This window comes from Podarcis melisellensis (genome assembly GCF_964234715.1).
Source record: "Podarcis melisellensis genome assembly, chromosome: 13".
Classification (NCBI taxonomy): Eukaryota; Metazoa; Chordata; class Lepidosauria; order Squamata; family Lacertidae; genus Podarcis; species Podarcis melisellensis.
In genome coordinates, this window is record NC_138545.1 from 39,704,393 (window position 1) to 39,729,479 (window position 25,087).

Genomic DNA, 25,087 nt, shown 5'->3' on the forward strand with positions numbered 1-25,087 from the left:
TTGTTGTTGTTGCGTTGTTCCTTAATTTTATTTATTGACTGCTATTTTTGGCTCTTTGTGTTCTTGCTCTCTGGTACTGCTTTTAGTCTGCCAATTGAGTTTTAAGGACAGGCTTTTGCTATTTTTGTGCTTAAAAAAAAAAATTTCTGTAAATCTCTTTGATCGACTTCTTTTTTGTTTGGTGGGGGGAGAGTGGGATTTAATACAATTTTATTTATTTAACAAAATGTGAACACCAGTTGGTTGTAGAAAGTCGTCTAAGTTGTATACAAGCAAATAAATTTAAATGAATTGGAAAGGCTGTTTTAGGTCATGAGTAGAGAGAATTCCCAGTCCTGGAGTAAGGTTGTTTCCAGACAACCTGTTTATTGACTACTTATCTTGATTTGTTTACAGGAGATTAGATGACTCCGTTATTTAAGAAGCATTCCTTCTGCATTTTCCTGTTACCTTTCCTTGTTGCAAAATAAAAAAATTAAAAATTAAAAAAATCTGATCATTAGGGGGCAGAGGGTTTGTTTTGTAAGACCTTCCAATCAACTAAAACTCTGCAACCTGAATTTGCTAGTATGTGATCAAATCCCATCCAAAAATAGCAGCCTGGAAGTGCCCAAGGGTTCTGCTCCCAGCATGAAAAAGATCTGTGACAATTACAGAGACAATTATAGACGAGTTCATCCTTCCTCTCCACCCACACCTAGAAGGTTATGTGGGTGTCTCTTTCACCTTCCAGAATTTTGCAGAAGGGGTAGCTGGTATCTCTTGCTCTCCAGTAAGGGAACAGATTTATTGACGACCTCTACCAGATGTGGGGAACCTTTTGTCCTCCAGATGTTGCTGAACTACAATTCCCATCATTGCTGGTCCTTGGCCATGCTTGCTGGGGCCGATGGAAGATGTGCTTCAGCAAACCTGGAGGGCCAAAGTCATAACTTACTTAGAGCAACTTGCGAGACATACAGGAAAGGGTTCTGTAAACTCATATTGGGATTAGTTATACACAGAATTTGGGAACCTGAAACTCAATGCAGTTAAGGATGGGGTAAGATGATTGTTTGCTGGGTAGGAAAAAAGTAGGTAGGAAAAAGCACATTGACCTTTAAGTACTTTAGTTAAAAATGTAAGGCACTCCCAGCGGAAGAAGATTGGAAGAAATTTAAGGACTATCTTAGGAAACATTGCAAAATTAATGAATGTTAGAATGACGTTGGTTTAGAAATTATGTGGTTTCCAGCTGTAATGGTTAAGTAAAAAGAAAAGAAAGGCTAAAAATTAAGTGAAAAATAAGGGAGAGGATTTGCTGAATTAATAATTAGAAATTGGAATACAGAAAGGGGAGGTATGAGGAAGTCGGGGAAGTAAGTTACAAGAAAATAAGGGATTGAAATTATACTTGTTTTTGTTTTTGTTTGTTTGTATTATTGTTTTGTTTTGTTTTTTTATATAATCTTTGAAACTTTAATAAAAATCTTTAAAAAAAATGTAAGGCACTCCATTTTCTACCTGCCCCTCAGTCCAAGTAATTTTGGCAAAATTTAACACTTTCACAGAACGCTGTGGTTCAGTTCAAGTTGTGTTCCTAACATCCCTTTCTAAACCTTACTTGGCCTGTGCCATTAGAAAGTCCATTCCTCTCATGCTTTCATAATACTGAATGGCTAAAGTGAAATCAAACTTGTTGAGGGTTGGTCGATCAATGGGAATGCTGGAGAAGCCCTGGGCTTCTTTTGAAAAGCCCCACTGGGAGTTAAATTCCTTTGCTGATTTTGTCATACAATGCAGAGCCAAAAGGCATCACCAAAGCTATTGCAGCCATGATGGCAAAGTCTGGGAACGATTCATGCATCTCAGAATTCCAATAGACCAGCTTAGCACAAAGGTCTTTGTAGGAAAGCTGGTTGAGGCTAAATACTACCTTTTTAAAGAAGGGACAGTCGTTCAGTGCTCGCTCGAGTCTCACCACACAGGAATACGTCTGCAAAAGGAAGTTCAGTTCATCCGCACCATAGCTCCCAATTTCCTCTAAAAAGTGAGGATAGCATTTGGGGTTAAATATGGTGGAGAAAGTGTTTATCATTTCCAGAGAAGTGCTAGGGAATGTATCCTGCAGTTTGCACCACACACACTTTAAGAAAGTATCCTTGAAATGTTCAAATTTTGTCAAGCATGCCCTGGAACAATCAGTCAATTCCACACCTTTGTCGCAGAACCAACTCCGTACATTCTGGTCCTCACAGTGGTGCTGATCACTGAGTTCATTAAGGAACGCTTTGAAGTTGTAGCCATTAGTTTTGATCTGGTTCTGGAGGCTGATAATGGTGGCAGAGACAACAGATTTCAATATGGAGAGATCAAAGTTCTTTAGCTGGAAGAACTTGTTCAGTTTCTGGAAAACGGGCAAGGTGTCTGGAAGCAGCCTAGTGAAAGCGAGGGAACTGAATTTCTTCAGCTCCCCACAGAGACCAAATGCCAGTGGATATCTCTCTGACTCGGCCTCCAGCGGACACAACAAGGCTGGCCAAGAGGCATCTATAATCTCCACTGCTGGCAAGATGGCACTCCAGTGGATGGCCCTTGACCTTTCCATGTTTACTTCACAGAACTCAAAGACACTCTGCAAGTGCTGGATACGATTGTTTTCTGCTGTGAAGCTGGCACACAGCGGGTAGACAGCATCTACGACTTTGGTGCATAATCTTATATCTAAGATTTCCTTTGATGCCAGCAGCAGACCGCTCCACTGGTGAGAGAGGGAGTGTATCTCAGTGAGAAGAGGAAAGCTGGATTTCACCTTAGATCCCACACCACAGTGTCTGTGGGTTAACAGGGAGGAACCTCCAGAGTTTCAGCCATGCAACTTTCAGGGGCGCCGACTTATAAAAAATATTGGGGGGGGGCGGGGGCCCATACCGACTTATAAAAAATATTGGGGGGGCCAAGACCTCCAAACCGCTGCTGCTGGGGGAACGAAAGGGGCGAGCCCCGGGCTGCCCCGACCTTAAGTGAACCTGTGAGGGCCCGCCCTTTGCGGCAGCCGATTGGCTGTCGCCGTGGGCGGTGAATATTAATGAGCTAGGGGGAATCCCCGCTTCTCGCGGGGCTGACGCCAGCCCCGCGAGATTGTTGATGGATCGAGAGCCCGCAACCCCACCCCCTCTCTAGATCGGGAGTGGCTTTGTTTTAACTCATTACTGAATGTATTTTAAAAGGTAACTATCGTCAAACAAGGAAAATAAAAAATACCAACATAATTTTGTGATTTTACAAAGCATAATATAACTAATAATTTTCTTAAATTATTGGGGGGCAGAGCCCCCCCAAACAATTTTTTGAGGGGGCTCGGGCCCCCTCAGGCCCCATGGAGTCGGCGCCTATGGCAACTTTCATGGTTGGCACGCCTTGACTGCTGTGTAGGCTTCACTGTCTGGAAGCTGAATGAAGCCAAGGAACATGATGGAAGTTTGGCCTTCATGAGGGGAGCTAGTGGTGTCAAAAAAAACCACAAGGTTTCTTCATTCCAGTGCATCCAGCATCTCTTCCACCACTAACCAAATGAAAGGCCTAAGCTTGTCTTCACTGTGTAGGACTTTGGCAATGGCTGTCTGGCATCAGTGAGATTAGGACCAAAGTTCAGGGGGACAGAGTGTGTGTGGGGAATTGCATATATGAATGCTTAGAACAAGTTTCAACTTGCAGAAAACTCGGGTTCTTTAGAAATGAAGTGAGCCTCTTAAAAATATGCAGATTTTGCTTTCCTTGATGATTTTCAGCTATAGGCTCATCCACACTTACATTTTGCCCTGTGCTTTCTAGGCACCCGCCATGTCCAAGCGCTCCCCCTGCCCCGCCCCCGGTGCTTTCCCCACGAAAACTCACTCTTTAATGCTGAATCGGAGCAAACAGCAAATTGGGTTTTCCATGGTTTGCTGTTTGCTCCTATTTGTCCGTAAAGAGTGAGTTTTTGTGGGGAAACCCACCTCCCCCCAAAAAAGCACTCGGACATAGGCTTTATAGCATGGACCTATGCCTGGAAATGTGGCACAAAATGAGGTCTGGATGAGCCCTATGCCACAGGGTCCTGTGACCATGTTGCTTCCCCTTTGAAAGGTCTTTTGCCATGCTTAGGGCAAAAATTATGCTAAACCTTCTTTGGTTTGAGACAATTATATCTAGCAGAGGATGATACCAGTTTGCACACACAACCTGCAGCGATAGAGAAACACTACTTGGGGTATGCAGTGATCCCTGTGGGGCAAGACATTATGTCACCCCATTTTTGTGATCCATACAGGAGACATTAGGAGACACAATGCACTCTTCTCCCTTCTCAATATACTGATCTTTATTTCGCAGGCTCAAAATATCCAGGTGAACTCCGATTATCGGAGAGCGCTGACTTTTTCCTTGGAACATTCGGACTCTAAAACATCAACCCGTGAGTAATACGGAAATTGGAATCTTAAAGAAAAATTTTGCGGATCAGGAACGAGCGGGGAAGGGTTAAAAAGGAAGTCCACCCCCCCTCTTTGTAAACAATTTAAAGCAAAGGACCTGCTAGCTAAGGTCGAGAGAATCTTTTCTTTTTTTAGTAAAAGACTTAAATTTCACGGTTTTGACATTATAAGAATTTTTGCTGGAGGATAAAAAGATTAATTTTGGGAGGTGTGAGGGGGTCTGAGAAACAAGTTAAAAGAAAATAAGTATTTGAACTTTCAGGTGTTTTTAATTGTTTTTATTTTTAAGTTTTGGATTTTTGTATTTTTTTGTTTATTTTTGTCTTTGTTGTTATATGTGTTGTTCTTTTTTGAAAATGCTAATGAATATTCATTTAAAAAACAAAACAAAATATCCAGGTGAACTGTGGATTTTTTTATTTGTTAAAGGGGGGTAATTACTTTCAGAAAGCATGCCGGCCTTGTGCATCTCACTATCATGCCAAAGCAGGATTGTCCAATTTTGTATGAACTTGTCTTCATTTGCAAACCAAAGACTGGCCATTATTGCTTATTTCACCAGTTCCTTCGAGTGAACGCTGCTCCAAGGTCTGGGTACATTTCATTCCATTTCGTTGAAATATTTTAATTACTAACCCTACCCCCTCCTTCCTTTTTTTAAAAAAAAGCAAAGTCTGCAGGATAGTTTGTGTGTGTGTGTGTGCGCGCGCGCATCTGTGTGTGTGAGTGAAATAGAGAGAAATCTAATTAGCATGTTTATCTTCCATAAAACAGAGACCCTTATTTATGCAAAACAACTGGCAAACGCTCAAGATCAGGCAAATTAATTTGATTTTAATAGGCATGAAATGCTGGTAAAATTAAAAGATTTCCCCCCTTTTTCCTCTTCCTCTGAGCTCTCGTTGCTTTGGCTGGGTGACTATGTTCATGGACTAGCTGAGAATGTGGAAAAAGAATTTGCTTTAAAAAGGAAACCTCCGTAGTCTATTATGCTAATTTAAGTTGCTTTTCTCATTACCGGGCTCAGTATTTAACTATTATGGGCCTCTTATTTAAAAAGAAAAAGTCTCATTTTCGAAGACTCTTTACAGTTAGCAATTCCTCTCTATGAAAGTGTTAAAAGCTTCTGGTGTAGGCATATTTAGATAATTGAGAACCATTCGAATTTGGGTTCAGGCCTGGCCATGGAACTGAATTGGCACTGATCTCTCTGATGAATAACCCCTGTAGAAAAGAGGACAAGAACAATGTGACTTTGCCCCTGTTTCTTGATCTCTTGTTGGCTTTTGATACCATCGACTACGGAAAGTAGCATCAAGAGAGTGGTTTTCACCCCAACTTAGAACAAACCCATTGAAATTAATATATCCTAGTTAACCAGGTCCATTAATTTCAGTAGGGCTAATCTGAGTGTGACTAACAATGGATACAACCCCTCGTCTCTAACCCTTCTAGCAATGTAAGCTAAACTCTGTATTTTCCCATTCCTCTCTAGCAATGCAAGGCATACTGGTTAAGATTATGGAGATTATGTATATATGAATTTGTGTGTGTGTGTGTGTGTGTGTGTATACAGTCTTTTTCTGTAATAAACATTTTTAATAATAATACTAATAATAGATTTTTTTAAAGAACATGGAGACAATACTGGCCTAATCTTAACAAGGTTGTTACAGGGATTAATACCCCAAAGTAAATGTTAAAACGTTATCACTGCCAGCACCCCGCTTTTTTTGTTTCCCGAGTAAGTAAAAAAAAACCTAAATAAACTGAAGCTCAATAAATTATGCAAAATAAATTAATGCCAAGAAACCTTTGTTGCACATTTTATTCCCATCACAAAATCTGGGTTTTCTAGGCAAAGATTTTGGACACTTCTGGAATACAGAATGTGTGTACTCTCCCTCTCTCTCTCTCTATCTGACACACACGAGAGAGAGAGAGAGAGAGAGAGAGAGAGAGAGAGAGAGAGAGAGAGAGAACTTCAAGCAGTACCCACAAAAAGTCAGAATGCACTCAAGAGATATGCACCTGTATTGCTTAGATGCTGGTGGAATGGCAGTACAGTGGTACCTCGGGTTAAGTACTTAATTCGTTCTGGAGGTCCGTTCTTAACCTGAAACTGTTCTTAACCTGAAGCACCACTTTAGCTAATGGGACCTCCTGCTGCTGCTGTGCCGCCGGAGAACACTTTCTGTTCTCATCCTGAAGCAAAGTTCTTAACACGAGGTAATATTTCTGGGATAGCAGAGTCTGTAACCTGAAGCGTATGTAACCTGAAGCGTATGTGACCTGAGGTACGACTGTATCTGCTGTGCTCACAGGTCAGCAGTGCTGGGCACAGACTGAACTTCTGCAGCTCAATCAAAGAGGAGTATTTCTCATTGGAAACCTCCTCCTTGGCCATTCAGTTGACTGCGGTGAAGACAGCTACCTTGATGGGGCTGACTTCCGCTTTGACACCTGAATACAGCTCCTGGCGGCTTTGCACCTGTGTCTCAAAAGCCAACTGCTCCCTGATGACTGCCAGGGCCTGCCGGTGAGCCCCCGGCGTGACATGATCCAGGAGGGCACAACGCTGGACGTTATCTGTGCTCACGTTGAAGGCCTTCTCAGCTTTGACGTGCTTGTTGCAGAACATAGCTTTCGTTCATAGTGAAACTGCAACCAGCTGAATTTGTCCTTCCAGTGCTCAATGAAATACCACTTACACTTCTTATTTGAATCGGATGTTTCCCAGGCGGCACCAGAGCTTGCTGGGGAACCAAACACTATGGAGGAAGAACTGAACTTTTGTTTCCCTTGCAGGAGGAGAAGCAGCCTTTTACATATAATTTAGAAAAGAAGGCCTATTTATCACTTCCTTGGTTTGACTGGAGACGAAAGATAAGGGGGAAAGGGATTAGGAAACTGACAGTTCTTGCCCAACTTTTCCAGTTAGCTATCTGTTTGAATGGCCAAAGGCATCAGACAGAGAACTATGCATTGTGAACAAACATAGGACACCCTTGGAGAAGCCTTTTGCAGAGGAATTTGATCAGTGCTGAGGTGTACTAAAGCCGTATCATTAACCTCTATTTTATTTGGCATTTGTTGTCCATCAGGGTTGCTAATCTGTGCTCCAAAACATGCAAAACTAGACAGGGGGACAAGGAGGAGTAAACCACTGCAGGCAGGACCCAGTGAAAACATTTTGAGCAAAATGAACAGGGTAATGAACAGGTGCTACACAAGAGATTAGTAGCGCCCTTGAGCAGGTGACGTTTCAAGGGAGTTGCCCACGGAGCTTCCTGCTGGATTCTATCCCATGGTTAGCATCGGAACGATTTAGGAAACTAAAGTAGCCAACAAAAATTTGTGTGCGTCTGAACCTCCAGAGGTTTGAGTACAGTTAAGGAATGTTAAGGAAGTGCTTGCCCCAAATTCTGCATGGAGCAGGAATGAAGGACCCGAATTAAGCTTCATCCCATGCCTGCCGAACCACAGATTTCTGCGCCAAGAGCTTACTGCTGCCCAGCAGCACACATTTGAGAAGGACCTCTCCCCTGAAGCAATAAGCAGCATCTCATGGGCAGCACCATGGACTGCCTCATTTCAAAACCGAGAAGATGTAGATTAGGCTGCTTCCATATTCCACTTCACTCTGGCATTTTACCATTGTACTGTTGAGAGTGTATTAACTTATGGTCTGTGTGTGTGGTTTGGGAGCTGCACGGTCAGGGAAAAAACAATGTTGTCCAGGGTTGTAAAGACTGCAGAGAGAATAATTGGGTGCACTCTCCCCACCTTGGATCAAATCTATGCTTCCAGGTGCCATAAGAAAGCAGCAGAGCTAGTGCACACCCCAGAAATGATCTCTTTCAGCTTCTGCCTTCTGGAAGAAGGTACAGGGTTATAAAGACTAGGACTAGCCGCCTGAGAAACAGTTTCTATTCAAATGCGATTTTGGTTTTAAATGCAGTGTAAGATAGTCTCTATGGGAGTATATTGTATTTAATTATGGGGTATCAGAGTTTTTAGGGGGCTAACCAGGCTGGGATAGCAGACTTGTTGGTTTCTGAATGTCTGACGTAGATTTTCAATTTCGTTGTTCTGTATGGGACAATGACAATAAAGATTATCGTATTGCATCATATCGTATCGTTAGGGCAGCACCTCCGTAGGGTGCTCAAAAACAGTGGCATAGCCACCCCTCTCCCATTCACTAGTACCTATTATTACTTAGATCAGGAGTCAGCAAGGTATATCTTGCCTGGGCCAGATCGGTCCCGCAGAGATCCCTCCATGGGTCAGATGGTGCGTGCACACAAGCCCACAATTTTTGGTGTCTGCGCATATGTGATTTCCAGCACCACGGAAGCGAGTCCCCATGCTTCGGTTTAGCGCAGCGCTTGAGTGGGAAGCTCGGTTCTGGGGTGGCTCATGGGCCAGCCAAACGACCTCTGTGGGCTGCTTCCAGCCCATAGGCCTTTGGTTGCTGACCCCTGACTTGAAGATGCTGACCTTGAAGATGCTGCTTCTCACAGTTGCATTCAAAAAACCCTGACCCACAAAAGGGTTCATAAGTTTAACATTTACATTCACTGAGAATGTATTTCTAAAACATATGTTTAACATCAAGACATTTTATACTGCCGTGAAGAATATCTTTTCAACTTTGTTCCAGGTATGCAAGTAGCATCACAGGGTAGCATCATAGACTTGACTAACGCCATGAATTTAAACATATCTGCTTCACTTGGCTGCTTTTATCTTCAAGAGAGGGAGGGCGGTGTGGCCCTGTTTCAGAACATGCTCCTGAAAAGTATTTGGGACCACAGTAGCTATCTGCTGAAAATCACTGCCCCTTGGGTGCATTAGCTTGGCAGGAAGAACAGATGTTATGTTCACTGCCCATTACACAAGACTGCGGATGTCACAATTCCACCACGAAAGTGCAGAAATCTGTGCACAGCAAGGATCTCAGCCGCGATCCTTTCTTTTTAAAAGCATCATTCTAGCCTTCACGGCTGCAAAGTCCAAAAGTATAAAGGCGATGTTTTAGCCCAGAGCGGTGGAGGCTGAACAGGATTTCCAATGGTTGCCCCGTAACGTATTCTTGTTTTAAACGTTTTAGCCCAATTCTCTGCTAATCACAGCATCTGAAGTGGCTGTGGGATCCAAGACATCAATAATAGCAAAAGCAACCATGCATAATAATGCATAATCACAGGTTGCACACAACTCACAGATTACTGCTTTCCTTGAGTCCAGAATTTAGATGTTTGGTTTTTTTTTTTGCTTCTATCATAAGAAGCACACAACTCTCCCCGTACAAAAAACTGAACCCTATTTCAGACAGGAGCATCTGAAAAAGATCCTAACGGAGAGTGGAAGAAATGATCCCTCTTCCATTGGAGATAAGGATGCACAAAGGCTAAGGTAAAGGTCCTGCTTTGTTGTATGTTCCAGGGGAAGCCCTGGCACGGAAAACAAGAGTCCTTGGCAGTGGCGTAGCGTGGGTTGTCAGCACCCAGGGCAAGGCAAGTAATTTGCGCCCCCTAACCTGTGGATTATGGGGACACAGGTGGCGCTGTGGGTTAAAGCCTCAGCGCCTAGGACTTGCTGATCGAAAGGTCGGCGGTTCGAATCCCTGCTGCGGGGTGCGCTCCCGCTGCTCGGTCCCAGCGCCTGCCAACCTAGCAGTTCGAAAGCACCTCCAGGTGCAAGTAGATAAATAGGGACCGCTTACCAGCGGGAAGGTAAACGGCGTTTCCGTGTGCGGCTCTGGCTCGCCAGAGCAGCGATGTCACGCTGGCCACGTGACCCGGAAGTGTCTCCGGACAGCGCTGGCCCCTGGCCTCTTAAGTGAGATGGGCGCACAACCCCAGAGTCTGTCAAGACTGGCCCGTATGGGCAGGGGTACCTTTACCTTTACCTTTTTAACCCGTGGATTTGCGCCCCCTAACCTGTGGATTTGCGCCCCCTAACCCATGGATTTGCGCACCCTAACCCTAACCCCCAGATGTTGCACCCGGTGCGGCCGGGCCCCCCTGCACCCCCCACGCTACGCCACTGGTCCTTGGGCTCAGTTCAAGGGGTCAAAAGGAGTGAGAAAAGGGAATCAAGCATTCAAATGATTTTTCTAGCTGAAAAGCAGGGAAGAATGGAGGATAAATCGGGGTGGACTATAAGCTGCTAGGTAGGAAAGCTTGCAATAGGTACAAGATAATGACATCTATTGGACTGTTAAAATATTGTATATGCTGCAGAAAAGTAAGAAAATCAGTTTCCTGCTTCAAGCAATATCTTGGGATCAAACTACAAATGAAGCTGGGAGATCTGGAATCAAGTACAGTGGTACCTCGGGTTAAGAACTTAATTCGTTCTGGAGGTCCGTTCTTAACCTGAATCTGTTCTTAACCTGAGGTACCACTTTAACTAATGGGGCCTCCTGCTGCCACCACGCCACCGCCACACGATTTCTGTTCTCATCCTGAAGCAAAGTTCTTAACCCGAGGTACTATTTCTGGGTTAGTGGAGTCTGTAACCTGAAGCGTCTGTAACCCGAGGTACCACTGTATTGTTGTGAGAGGGGTTTTGTTTTTGTTTTTTGAGTGGGGGACCCTTTTCTTCTCAGGCTGTTCTTGTGATGATTCCCCCCCGCCCCAAACCACCCTGCTGCCTTACCACCCACGTTGGCAAGAGCAGGTGAGACACAGGTGAGAGTTGGAAAGCAGCTGTGTGGGGAGAGGTTGATTACAAAAGGGCCCACAGGAGAAGGATTAAACTGCCTGCGGTGCTGCTGCAATCCAATCTGAAGTAACCCACCCCCCATTTCCAAGTCTTCCTTCGTTAAAACAAAACATGGGGAGATCAACTGTGAATCTCCCCATGCCACATGCATTTTGGCCCCACAACAAGGTTTCAAAATATGGGCAGATTCTGCCTTTTTCTGACAACAGCTCAGGCAAAACTTGCTTCTCAAAAGGATCTGAAAACTCCCCCCTTTCTCTGACACACCTCCTTTATGACAGATGCATACCGTAATTATTATTTTTTTTTTTTGCAAAGCTGACACTGGAAAACTTCGTTGATTTTTTTTTTTTTTAAATAGTAAGAGGAACAAGACAAAAGTCACAATAAAATGCATACACCCACATTTCATCCATTCACCCACCTCCCATCAGAAGTGTATTCCTAATGTGTTTGATCTGCAAAGCCTGCAAAGGATGCATCACAATTAATAATAATAATAATAATAATAGTAATAGTAATAGTAATAATAATAATAATAATAATAATAATAATTGCACCATCTTTATATTCAAGGCCACAATACGGTACATCTAGAGATTGTATGTAATGTGAAGGAGATTATGCGTTGAAATATTTTAGTTGATATTTTAGAATGTAAAATGCTATTTTATTTATTGATTGGTTTTACCTTGTGGGCTTATAGCTGAATAAAGTATTATCTATCTATCTATCTATCTATCTATCTATCTATCTATCTATCTATCATCTATCTATCTATCTATCTATCTATCTATCTATCTATAATAATAATAATAATAATAATTTTATTTATACCCAGCCCTTCCTGGCCAGAGCCAGGCTCAGGGCAGCTAACACCAGTAAAATTACAGTAAAAACATAATAGGGAAAAAACAATTTAAAATGCAGGTTAAAATGCAATTTAAAATGCAGCCTCATTTTAAAAGTAGCCCATAGATCAAAACCATAAGGGAGGGAAACATAAGGGCCAGACTGAGTCCAAACCAAAGGCCAGGTGGAACAGGTCTGTCTTGCAGGCCCTGCAGAAAGATGTCAAGTCCCACAGGGCCCTAGTCCCTTGTGACAGAGCGTTCCACCACGTCGGGGCCATTACTGAAAAGGCCCTGGCCCTAGTTACCCACAGCCCAACGGCCCCTTTACTCTCCCAGTTTTCCTCTTTTGAAAATAAATCAGAGAATTTAAGAGGCAAGGGGCATGGAACTCTGCAAACTAAGCCCCTGCCTACATGCCTTTTGTAAATGCTCCTCTTTCTCTCAAACACACACACACACCTCTCTATCCGGCTATAGAAGCTGCCATATTTTCAGTCTGTGGTTCTTCTTTCTACTGCTTACTGGCAACTGAAGTGGCCCCTACTGGAGCCTAGGCAACTGGGAGAAGGGGACAGCACAGGGAATAGGAGCATAACGTGGAAGGTGTGCAGTTCTTGATTATTTGGGTCGCCCACAGAAACATTAAGAAAAGTATCATTTCCAATAAATAACTGCATCACTCGCTTCAAGACTCCTGAGGCCTCAGTCTGAGCATCGCTGTTCTGATGAGGGCGCTGCCCTCCGAGAAGGATTGCAAGAAGACCCCTGAGAACATGAAAACATTGAGAAGAAAATCCCCAGGTTGTAGCCCAAGAAAAATGTAAAGCTATTGTCAGGGAACTGCCATCAGGGCCGGAGGGAGAGAGCGGGACCCAGAGGGATTCTCCCCGGGATGGGGAGAGGCAGCCCATCTTCTGGGGAAGGGAATCAGCGTAGCACCAGTGGAGAAGGGGGGGCAGATGGGGGAATCGGCAAGGCGGTCCCATGACTCCTTGCCAGGGACCAGCGGGGAGAGTAAGGGTCCTCCGCTACCTACACCCTCTCCTTGCGCAGAGTAGGCGGAGACTAGGCGTCAAAGAGCTTCTTTGCTGGAAGAAGTTCAAGAAACACCCACTGACGGATTCTGCCAGCGATTGAGACAGCCACGGGCGAGTGGCTGTCCGGACAGAAAAGGTTCACTCAGGCAACCCAGCCAGGTGTGGCGCCGGTTTACGCACGAGCAACCCCTAGAACCATTACAGGTATTTTTGTATACCACAACTGCTGCTCGACTTTTAATAGCCAAGAAATGGAAAACACAAGAATAACCAACTGTGGAAGAATGGCAGATGAAGATGATGGACTTCATGGAGCTAGCTGACCTCACTAGAAGAATCCGCGACCAGAAAGATGAGGAACATCAAGAAGATTGGAAGAAATTGAAAGACTATTTGAATAAATATTGTAAACATTAAAAATTAGAAGTTACCTGAAAGTACCAATTAGGCCTAGGATTAAATTAGGATTTAATTAACTAAATGAGATTTAGAAGGTTAAGAAAAGTTAAGAAATTTGACCATAATTGGAATATTGTTTTTGATTAATGATATTGGAAAACTGCTACATTTAGTTACAAGGAAATTCAGATGGGAGGGACCAGAGGAAGTCATGTAATATGCTTATGAGGTTGGAAGTTTAATTAATTATTAATTTGTATTGTGTTTATGTGTCTGTTGTTCTATCTTTTCTTGTTATTTGCTTTATTTGTTTTATTTCTCTTTTTACTTTACTTTTATTTGTTTTACAGTATGTGTTATATTTGTAAGAAACCTAATAAATATTAGGGGGGGGGGAGAAAATCCTCAGGTTGTAGCCTTGTTGAATAGGAAAAAAAAAACCCAACACAATGACGGCCTGATGTCCCTTGGCTTGGGTGCATGAAAAACTGATCAGGATGGAGGACAAAAGGAGGACAACCTATTCCCAGTCCCAAAACACTCCATCACCTCAACACCACACATTCAAAGCAATATTTTAGCATTCATGGCTTCCCCAAAAGAATCCTGGGAACCGTAGTTTAAAGGTTCTGACAGCTGTTAAAAAGGTAAAGGGACCCCTGACCATTAGGTCCAGTCGTGGCCGACTCTGGGGTTGCGGTGCTCATCTCGCTTTATTGGCCGAGGGAGCCGGCGTACAGCTTCTGGGTCATGTGGCCAGCATGACTAAGCCGCTTCTGGCGAACCAGAGCAGTGCACGGAAACGGCGTTTACCTTCCCGCCGGAGGGGTACCTATTTATCTACTTGCACTTTGACGTGCAATTCCCAGCCCCCTAACAAACTACAGTCTCTAGGATTCTTTGGGAGGGAGCTGTTCAAGTGGTACAAGAATGCTTTATATGTATGTGAATACAGACGTAATGAGGCATTTGTGATGAATACAGGTCGGAACAGAAAACTGCTGCCTTACTCCAAATTCTCACTATAAAGACACACAGACTTATGGGAAACTGAATCTCTTTTCTGATTTTGGGTGCTCTTGTACCAACACCAGTCTTGCTATAACTGTTTAAAAAGGTCTCTAATATCTTAGGTATGTTATATTTTAGATATGCATTTTAAAAACAGCATTGATTATTTTTGAAGGCACTAAGAGAACCAGCCCAACCTCTCCTCCCCTGTTACACCCCCCCCCGGCCTTACCCTTTGCAATTTGTCACAAAAGAGTTTAATGAAATAGGACACAGCGACGCCAGGTGCGGAACTGCTACTCTGCCACATGATGTGCTCGTATCACGTTGAGCGTCCACTCCTTTTTTAAAAATGGGCCACCACATCTCCCAAATTCTCAGACCATTCTGTGAAAACTGTGCCCCTATACCTTGAGCACCAGGAAACAGATTTTGGGGAGCCTTTTGGTTTCGCCAGCTTCGTAGAGGCAGAATATGTTTTTAACCTGCATCACGTGGTCCCCAGTTGCAGCCGGCTCAGTGATCCGTGCTGGTGACAGCAACTTCAGGGTAGCTACGGGAGCTGCTGGCCATATTCTGTCAAGCCAGCATAGAGAAGATGCTGTGTTGAAACAAATAATGTTTCTGACAAGGATACTCCATTTTGACTGCATCCCCATCTGCCCAGTATGGACTTGGGTGACTTCTCCTCAAACAGAAACTGCAAGAAGGTTGCGGAAGTGAACATAGGTAACTAGGAAGCTGCCTTGCGCAGAATCTGCCCATGCTACCTGACTGTAGCTCTCAATGGTATCAGACCAGGGGTCTTTTCCCCAGGCCTTCTTGAAGAGGCCAAGGATTGGAACTGCAACCTTATTCATGCAAAGGACATGCTCACACCTTCCAACATTTCTCCGATGAAAAGAGGGACGTCCTATTCCATAATAATAACCATTTTATTATTTATACCATACCCATCTGACATATATAAAAACATAATAAAACATTAAACGTTTTTTTTAAAAAAACTTTCCTATACAGGACTGCCTTCAGATGTTTTCTAAAGGTTGCATAGTTACGTATCTCCTTGGCTCAGGGGTTGCATAACTCCACACCCACCAACATTTCTCCAATTAAAATAGGGACATCCTAAAGAAAAGAGGGACATTGTGGGATCAAATCAGAAACCGAGACGGCTTCTGTAAATCTAGGACTGTCCCTGGAAAATAGGGACACCTGGAGGGTCTGCAATGCTCCATCGTGGTTGTAAAAGTGCCCTGGAACAGAGATCTGGAAATGTATTATCAGGCTCCAGAATAGGGATTTTCTGGGGTCTCCAGTGAGCACTGGGGGTAGAAAGTGTGAGGATCCTTGCACTACAATATGTGGTTATGGCTTAGGTGACTTGAAAGAATATTAAAAGGGGGGATAATTCCAAGAATTTGTCTATAAACAGCCAGGATAGCTGCAAAGAAGCATTAAACCTCTACATACCAAATTGGGGGCGGGGGGGGGGCAGTGTTGCACAAAGCTTTCAGACTCTGCTTCTGGATTTCCACTGCTGGGGAAATGTTGCTGAACCAACTGGACCTTTAGTCAGATACATCAGGACTCTTTTTATGTAAATTTCAGCAGAAGGACATAACATCATTACTGGATCCCAAAGAGAAATGGCTCACTTGGGATCTGAGTCCCTAAAGGATTGTGCAAGCTGAAAAAGAAGAGTTTGAATGTATGTCTGCAAAGACTTACATTGGTTTCATAGTACCATGGCAATGGCCAGAGGAAGAATGACTACTGGGAGAAGTACAGACAAGAGAAGGAGGAGGAGGAGGAGGAGTTTGGATTTGATATCCTGCTTTATCACAACCCGAAGGAATCTCAAAGCAGCTAACATTCTCCTTTCCCTTCCTCCCCCAAAACAAACACTCTATGAGGTTAGTGGGGCTGAGAGACGTCAAAGAAGTGTGACTAGCCCAAGGTCACCCAGCAGCTGCATGTGGAGAAGTGGAGACGGTTCACCAGATTACGAGTCTACCGCTCTTGACCACTACACCACACTGCCATGGTGTATCTGCAGCAGCACTACCAGATGCTTTCATTTGCCCCAGTTGCAACAGAACATGTCTCTCCCACATCTGTCTCTACAGCCATAGCAGGCACTGTAACTCTCTAACAATCTGACTTCACCACCAAAGGCGCACTCCTCCATTGTCTCCCAAGACAGATAGATACCAACCACCTTACCATCTCCATGAGGAAGCTAGAAACTGGCGTTCTGTGAGCCGAAAATCTCTTAAAGATAAGTTTCAGCACTTTTGCCAATCTATAACTCCCAAGAACCTTGGAGAAACCCATGGCGTCCACAATTCTGCTTTCCCCGTGCCTAGAAAGCATGGGTCCGAGCAGTTTTCTGTTTGCCCCACTGCTTTCCCCAGGAAAACACGATTTTTAGCGCTGAATCAGAGCAAACACCAATCCATGGAAAACCTGATTGACATTTGCTCCAACTCAGCAGTATACGTGAGGTTTTCCCGGGACAAAGACGTGGGACAAGTGGAAGTCTAGATGAGCCCTTAAAGTGGTATAAAAATCAGTGCAAGTTTCTACTGAAAATATGCTGAGTGTAAGAAGAGTAAGTACCATTTTTAATGGGTTGGTCCAAAATTAGTTGTCCTTTCTGGGCTGATGACCAAGGTGAAGCCCCCACATTCCCAAATATTCTACAAAAAAAGCAAGAACCACAAGGTTTTAGGTCTGAAACCAGTGGTCCTAACTGCAATCAACAGAGCAATCCTTACAAATATAGCTGGAAGCAAACCCTACTGAGTTTCCAAGGTGAGGGGTATAGGATTGCAGCCTCACATTCCACTGATAAGCGCCCCACTCACAACAAGACAAGTAAGGTAGACAGGGCTTGGGATGCCGGATTTGAAGCACCTGGGTGGTGCCCCAGGATTCAAAGGAGATTAGTGTCCTTGATAGGCCCAACACATTGCTAAAACCTTCAGCATTCACAGGAACCAATGGACCAAAAATTTGACTCATCTGTGCTAAAGAATGCATCTCTGTGACAGGTACATAATGTGGAACTCATCAAGAGAGGGGAGCAAGCTTAATCTTGACCTGGGGCAGGAAGAACTAGGAAACTCAAAAAGAGGAAAAAGGAAGAGGTAATTGTCCAATTCAAGCTCAGTCTCTTCTAACCCCTGCAGCAATGTTGGTCTCTGTTTCCACCAATTTGTTTTGTGTGGGAATGGGGAGGCAAAGAGGGAGAGACTGTGCTTCATGAGAAAGTAAAAAAATATATATACCCCTTCCTTTCTTCCCTGGATCAAAGATAGAGGCTACAGCTCCCATTCTGGGAAGGGTTTAATCTGTAAATTATAACCTTCTCAGTTTGTTACAGTCAAAAGAACTACTGGATGGAAAGAGAAGGCAGAAGGTAGACAGAAAGATACCGTACTTTGCAATGGCGACGGCAAAATACTTTGAGCAGCTTAGACGCCGTTTCTGTGCTGGATGGTCCAAAGGAATCAATCATACAAGAGCCCAGCACTCAGATATTATAGCTCTTGTCCTTGGGTTGGGTATTATTATTATTATTATTATTATTATTATTATTATTAAGCTAAATTATCACTGTTCTAAAGGAGATTGCTAGGAGCTACTCAACAGATTTATGAAACACCTTTTCTCAGGGTGCCTGTTGAGTGGCTGCAATTAGCAACCAGATGTTCATGTTGAAACATTTCCAATAGATATTCCCTTTGGGGTTTTAAGAAAAGGTGAAAACCCCACTAAGCTAAAATGTCGTTGTTGTTGCTGCTGCTGCTGTTGAGACTTCTGATCTAAATTTTATTAAGATAACTATTAAATGGATAACCTGAATCAACATTAAGGCTGTGAAAATCACATATATTTTAAAGCACCCGCACAAGAATCCTGAGAATTGTAGTTTGCCCCTAACAGAGCTACCGTTCCCAGCCCCTTTAACAAACTACAGTTCCCAGGATTCTTGGGGTGGGGAGAATGTGTAAGCATGCTTTAAATATATGGTCTGCAAACAGCTGTAGGCTTAGGAAGAGCAATAGTGAAACACTGACAATTCTCTAAATAACACTAAATTTCTGGCAATATCAGCAATTCAAAGATTCTGAAGAAAATAGTTTTCTTTGATATAACATTAGAAAGTTCTGAATATTATCCTTGCCTGGGAAATGATCTATAATGAATTGGGGGGAAAATGTTTAAATTACTTTCCCAAAAAACCAGAGTTGGGGATAATTCGGACTGAAATCCCCAGAAAAGTTATTTATGTATGCAACAACTGAGGTTGGTGTTTTGTAAGCCCAAAAATGGAAAGCCCAACCAAAGAAGAATGGCAACTTAAGTAACAGAATATGCACAACTTGCAGACTTAACATATAGAATAAGAGAACAAGAAGAACATACGTTTCAAGAAGATTGGAAAACGTTTATTGAATATATGGAAAATAAGTGTGTACAGCCGAAAATGATGGCAGCATTAAGATAAATTCAACAGTGCAAATATGTTTTGATGGAGGTAATAAACTGAAAACTCATTGGTATAGTTTTTGTAAAATATGCAGGGATTTAAGATATGTAAAATGAACCATGGAAAGAGAAGAAGGGAAGTCACTGATATCTTAAGGATGTAAAATGAGCATTTGAAATGGTAAAACAGAAAATTTAATAATATATATATATATATATATATATATATATATATATGAAAAAGAATACTATCCTTGCCTGGACAGAAGGGTTTATTCCCCTAGTCTCCTAAATCATCTCTTTAGGCAAGGTCATTTGATGCACGATGGCTAGGCAAAGCAGCTCAAAACTCATTTTTGCCAAACACCATCACATATGCTCCTCGTTACAACTTCATCTTTGTGGACTTTGCTGCAAAATTTCCGAAAATGCTGGAGGGTGAATATCTGGAAGCATGGTTAATTCCGACAGCATTATGCAGAAAACAAAGTCATATTGTATAACAAGACAGAAGAATTATGCTAATCCCCCTAGATCTGCTGCTCCACAGAAGAAGTCTGCCCAAATTGCTACAGGAGAGTTTCTGATTCAACGGGAGCAGAGAGTGGGGGACTGGTTGAGGAACGTAGGACTGAATTTTAAGGTCCCAAGCCTTTGTTTCTTTCTCTCCCCAGCCCCCTTCTCATGGACCGAGCTGCTTGTGTGAATGCTCAGTCGCGTGTCCAGAGGCTGACGTTCTGGGAAACCTCAGAAGGTAGAAAATATTCCTTCCACCTGCAGCAGAAGTTTAGAATCATTGAATATAAGAGGTGAAAGAAGCAATCTAGTACAACCTCCTGAATGCTGGAATCACAGCCACACTGCTTCATTTCCAGTTGGTGCACATCCTGTAACTTCCTGCTGAAATCCCATAATTTTCATGCCACAAATATTGGTGGGTGAGGTTAAGGTAAGGTGGTTGTTCTCATGTAGCTGCACTGTAGACCCTCTGGACAGTAATGTCATGGTTACACTGGGGAAGCATCAAATAATAATAATAATAATAATAATAATAATAATAATAATAATAATTTATTTGTACCCCGCCCATCTGGCTGGGTTTCCAACAAAGATGAAAGATACACTAAAATGTCACATATTAAAAACTTCCCTGAACAGGGCTGCCTTCAGATGTCTTCTGAATGTCAGGTAGATGTTTATCGCTTTGACATCTGATGGGAGGGCGTTCCACAGGGCGGGCGCCACTACCGAGAAGGCCCTCTGCCTGGTTCCCTGTAACTTGGCCTCTCGCAGTGAGGGAACCGCCAGAAGGCCCTCGGAGCTGGACCTCAGTGTCCGGGCAGAACGATGGGGGAGGAGACGCTCCTTCAGATATACTGGACCGAGGCCGTTTAGGGCTTTAAAGGTCAGCACCAACACTTTGAATTGTGCTCAGAAACGTACTGGGAGCCAATGTAGGTCTTTCAAGAACTACTAATAAAATAGAATACAGTGGTACCTCGGGTTACATACGCTTCAGGTTACATACATTTCAGGTTACAGCCTCTGCTAACCCAGAAATAGTGCTTCAGGTTAAGAACCTTGCTTCAGGATGAGAACAGAAATCGTGCTCCGGCGGCGCGCTAGCAGCAGGAGGCCCCATTAGCTAAAGTGGTGCTTCAGGTTAAGAACAGTTTCAGGTTAAGTACGGACCTCCAGAACGAATTAAGTACTTAACCCGAGGTACCACTGTAATGAATCCACCGAGAAGATGTTGCAGAATACACCTGTAATAAAATACACCTCTTCTTCAGAATACACCTCTTCTTCAAGCATAATCATCAGTACATAGCTTGGTTACAAGTGATGAAAATGTGTGCAGCAACTACTAACGTAACCTTGCAAACAGCCCGTTGCCAACATTGCATAAGCTTCTGACTTTGCAGATAGCCGTTTATTCTGCACTGCACATTTGGAAGGTTGAAAAAGCAATATTACCTTCTCAGAATAAACTGTTGGATGAGAAACACTGGAGGTGGGGGAATGGTTTTAGCCAAAATAAGGTCAAGCAAAAATATCATCTAGTATTGAAGAACCAGGTTATATAAATGACAGTTTTGTCTAATATTAAGAAGACTGTTTTTATGTACACTGCTTACAGATGCAAAACATTGTAGTATAGAAATGTGTAATGTGAAAATAAATTTAAAAGTGCCCCTGAAAGGAGTGGGGGAACAAGGAAGTTTTTTGCCTTCTTGGAGAAAGGGAACAGTTCATTATTAGACGTGGGAAAACAACAAGCAGGAATTGAGAATGTTTCAACATTACAATCAAAATATGTTGACAAAGAAAACAGATCTGGGACACTTTGATCAAATTCTATGCTAGTAAACTTTAGAAGATTTATTCTGCAATGCTGTGTAAACTTACTTGAGAGTAATTCCCACTGGGTTCAGTGGGGCTTCCTTTTGGAAAAAAACTGCATAATTATCCCCATATGATAATTCATTAGGCTTTATGGCAAACCCTAAAATTTATATTAATCAGATAAAGTTTCAAATCAGTTCAACCCTTTCGCACACACAAAATTAAGGAAACACAAACCTGCAATATTTCCCACTGTAATTTTATCACAAAATTAACTTTCAATGCTGTTTTACATCTAAAAGAATTGTGTGTTTTTTTGTTTTTGGCTCAGTTTCAGATAATGAATGCCTACAATTATGTGACACTCCTTTCTGGAAATGAGTAAGGAAACTGATAATACTGGGAGCCAAACTGACAACTCTCTTACATGATTAAAATGCATGGGCATGGGTGGGGTGGGGGGAGAGAATGCATGCCCTATATGTTTCATGCCATTTTCACATCTTGTGATAGTGAACTGTGGAGAAGATATGGGATTGTGTATCTAAAAATTATGTACTCGTGCATGCAATATGACTTTCCTGCCCTCTTCACCCACTACAGCCCCTTGAAACTGGTCCCCAAAGCTACTCCTGGGGGGGTCAAGGGACCCTTAGGAAAGGCCTGTGAGAAAAGAAACTGCACAAGAGCAGAACCTCTCAAAAGCAAGCAGAGCTCCCACTCATGCAAGCTACCGCTAGCTAATTTTCTCTCTTTCCTTCCATTACAGCTCCTGAGGTTTCATCCAGGCCTTTTCTGAGCATATCCTTCCCAATGGCCAGGGGCAATATATATATATATATATATATATATATATATATATATATATATATATGAGCTTATATATATATGATATGATAATATATATATATATAGGTGCTCAGAAAATGCCTGGAGAAAGAGGCACCACTGTATCAATACAATGATATACATAAAAATATGTGGTTTATTATTATTAATATTATTTTTTGAGCTGCCTGATTGCATTTCATCAGAGTATCTCCTTAATATATGGTAAAATCTGTTCTTTTTTTCTTGATCTTGCTAAAGGAAATGCTTCTTTGTTTCTTAAAAAAAAAGCTTTATAAGCAATGACAATTTTTCAATCATTGCAATTCAGCGTGTTTTCATATACTAGATATTACGCACAAACACAATTCTGCTATCTTACTATTCTAACCAATGGGTTCTTAAGCTTGTATACCAATGCAGCAAATTAATCTGGCCTGGTTAAAGACACAAGGGTTATCTACTTTGTTCCTTTCATCCATTTAGTGCGCATTTTATATTAATTTGTTAAACGATGTCATTGGACCCTTGTTGCATAGTCAATTTCTGCAGATTTCTCTAGCTTTCTTGAGAAAGGCTGATTAGATCAGCAACGTTATTTCAAACACGCATGCACCACTGGCCTAAATGCAAGGGCATCAATATCGCTTTCTGCAATGTGCCCCATGCCTCTTCAGTCCTTTTAGCAACCACAGCACAGCACATTGCAAACTTTTATATTTGGACATGCCTCTATATAATCATCCTGATCAAAAAGATCAGAAGAACAGGAGACTGATGGATACATCCTGCTGCTGTATCCATGATTGGTGTATAAATCAGGGGTGGCACATAGCTCTCTGTTGGGGAAAATATAGGTTTCCAGAGGCATCGTCAGATTGCTGAATTCATATCCCCTCCTCTCCGCCCGGCATCCTTTTCCTGTATTTGGACACTTAGCACAGCAAATCAGTGCTTGAAAATACGTTATTATACATACAGACTAGAGAAAAGGAACCCAAAGCTATTTTTCAATTTTAAAAAAAATTATAAAAGAAAATCACACTTCGTTTCTTTTGTGTGTGTGTAAAAATACAGACCTTTTGTTCAAATGTAAGACTATCTTTTAAAATGCGCTCACCACAAATCATTCCCCCCCCCCCCCAGCAAAGGTCATTAATGCTATATTGCGGTCTTTTTAAATAAGTTTTTTAAAATCTAATACAACAAAAGGGGAAATTCCCCCATTTTGAATTTGTCATTTCAGCAGGGGGGAAATGTGCATTCCTTGCCCCCCCCCAAGGTTATGTTGCAGGTTATGTTCTTTTCTTTTCTTCCAAAGATCTGGGGTATCTGTTTTTCTGATATGCTTCCCGACAACAAGCGAGCACAGAGGAAACCAAAGCAAACAGGACCTGGCAAATATTTCCAGATATATTATCTCAGCAATGGTTCCGCATCCCAGGAATACGAGGAAAGGCTGCTCCGTGTGAGACAAGGGCGTGCGGCATGGATTACATTTCAGATTATTCGAGAAATTAAAGCGATCCATGCGAGACAGCTGACATGCAACGCTGCCAGTGAAAAATAGCGCCGTCCAAAAGGGCCCAAATGAAGAAGATGGTCGACTTTCTTAGACTCGGCGATCTTATAAATAGGCACACGCGTATACAACAACTGGACAGATCCGAGCAAAATGAGCACAGAAAGAGGGATGGGGGGAGAGATTTTTATTTCGCTTTCTCTATGTCACGTATATGCAATACACGTACACCGTTCAGAATGGCAACTGCCTCTCAAGACTAACAAGTATAGCAAGGAGATGAACCGAAATCTCAAATCACAAAAGCCATATCAACCACACAAGCGAAAGCTAAAGGTGTTACTGGTGCAAAGCCTGCAAAACAATCCCCTATTGGCACATGTATGGGGGGAGAAGTGTGCACTGCAGCTCCTTAGACGCTGTCCTTTCAGCAGTGCCTATCTGGCCACCAAAAGCAGAGGAATCCAAAACGGACCCCAAGATCCCAAGCCATTTAATCGTGTTTTTGCCACCTGTGCTTTATCCCCTCCCAGGTTTTTGTGCACACACGCGGACATATACACGCACTAATCCATGCTGCGGAATTGCATTCCATCCCAGGCCAAGCAATCAATAAATAATTGCAATTACCATCACCAATGTATAACAGCCCCCACCACAAAAAAAGCCCAGGAAATGCCGCAAAGTGCTCCGGAGCCGCAGAGAAAGCAGGAGAGCAAAGGGTAAACTGGGGGCCCTTGTCTGCTTTCGTTTTGATTTCTCTAGCAGGACTAGAACCTGCGTTTAGCCAAACAAAAGCCCCACTCAAACCCTACTTGTAATCAAGATGTGGGGAAAGACTGACTGAGAGTGTATGAATGTGTTTATCACAAAAGAGGATTCTGGAAAACAAGGGTGCATCAAAAGTGACATAGCTCACTTTGTTTTATGAGGAAAGCATGTTATTAAATGGAGGGACATAAAGGCAGTCAATGAATTCCTGTGCTCCTCGTCGCAGAATTCTTTTTGTCCGTGCTAGGGGGAAAAACAGGTATTTCCCATATATTCCACCACAGTTTTTTTTTTTTTAAACTGAATTCATCCTAGATGAGGCAAAAATGGCGCATTTCTAAATCTGGCCTGGATTATTAAATTAATATTTGATCTTATTTTCGTTTAGAATCATGCATAAACAGCAGTTATTTTTAAAGATGCTGCACACATTTTTTTTTTTTTGCAATTGAATCATTTCCTAAACCTCTTTCATTCTATCATGCAGACTGTGCCCTGAACTAAAATGGGAAGAGGAATAAAGCAGAGTGCAGAAAGGAAAGGGGACAAGGATCCAAAATATGGGGGGGACAGGGACAAAAAGGAAAACAGAAGAGAATGGATTCTGAAGATAGCGTCCAAGGTGCTCACAAC

The 25,087-nt window shown here is 42.6% G+C and overlaps 2 protein-coding genes and 1 long non-coding RNA gene across 10 annotated transcripts in view; 1 reads left to right on the top strand and 2 right to left on the bottom strand.

Annotated features, from left to right (window-relative positions):
- Window positions 1-25,087, top strand: part of LOC309354443 — a 609,149-nt gene that overhangs the window by 220,655 nt on the left and 363,407 nt on the right. The window lies entirely within an intron of this gene.
- Window positions 1-25,087, bottom strand: part of ZNF385C (zinc finger protein 385C) — a 156,118-nt gene that overhangs the window by 41,941 nt on the left and 89,090 nt on the right. The window lies entirely within an intron of this gene.
- On the bottom strand, window positions 1,586-16,827 carry LOC309356149 (uncharacterized protein C17orf113; the record flags this gene model as incomplete). Its single annotated transcript, XM_081887328.1, is given in 8 exon segments — window positions 1,586-1,750; window positions 1,752-2,740; window positions 3,422-3,480; window positions 6,747-6,861; window positions 6,865-7,097; window positions 7,100-7,210; window positions 8,771-8,996; window positions 16,717-16,827. Coding segments are annotated over 8 exon segments (1,995 nt in total). The 3' UTR covers window positions 1,586-1,599.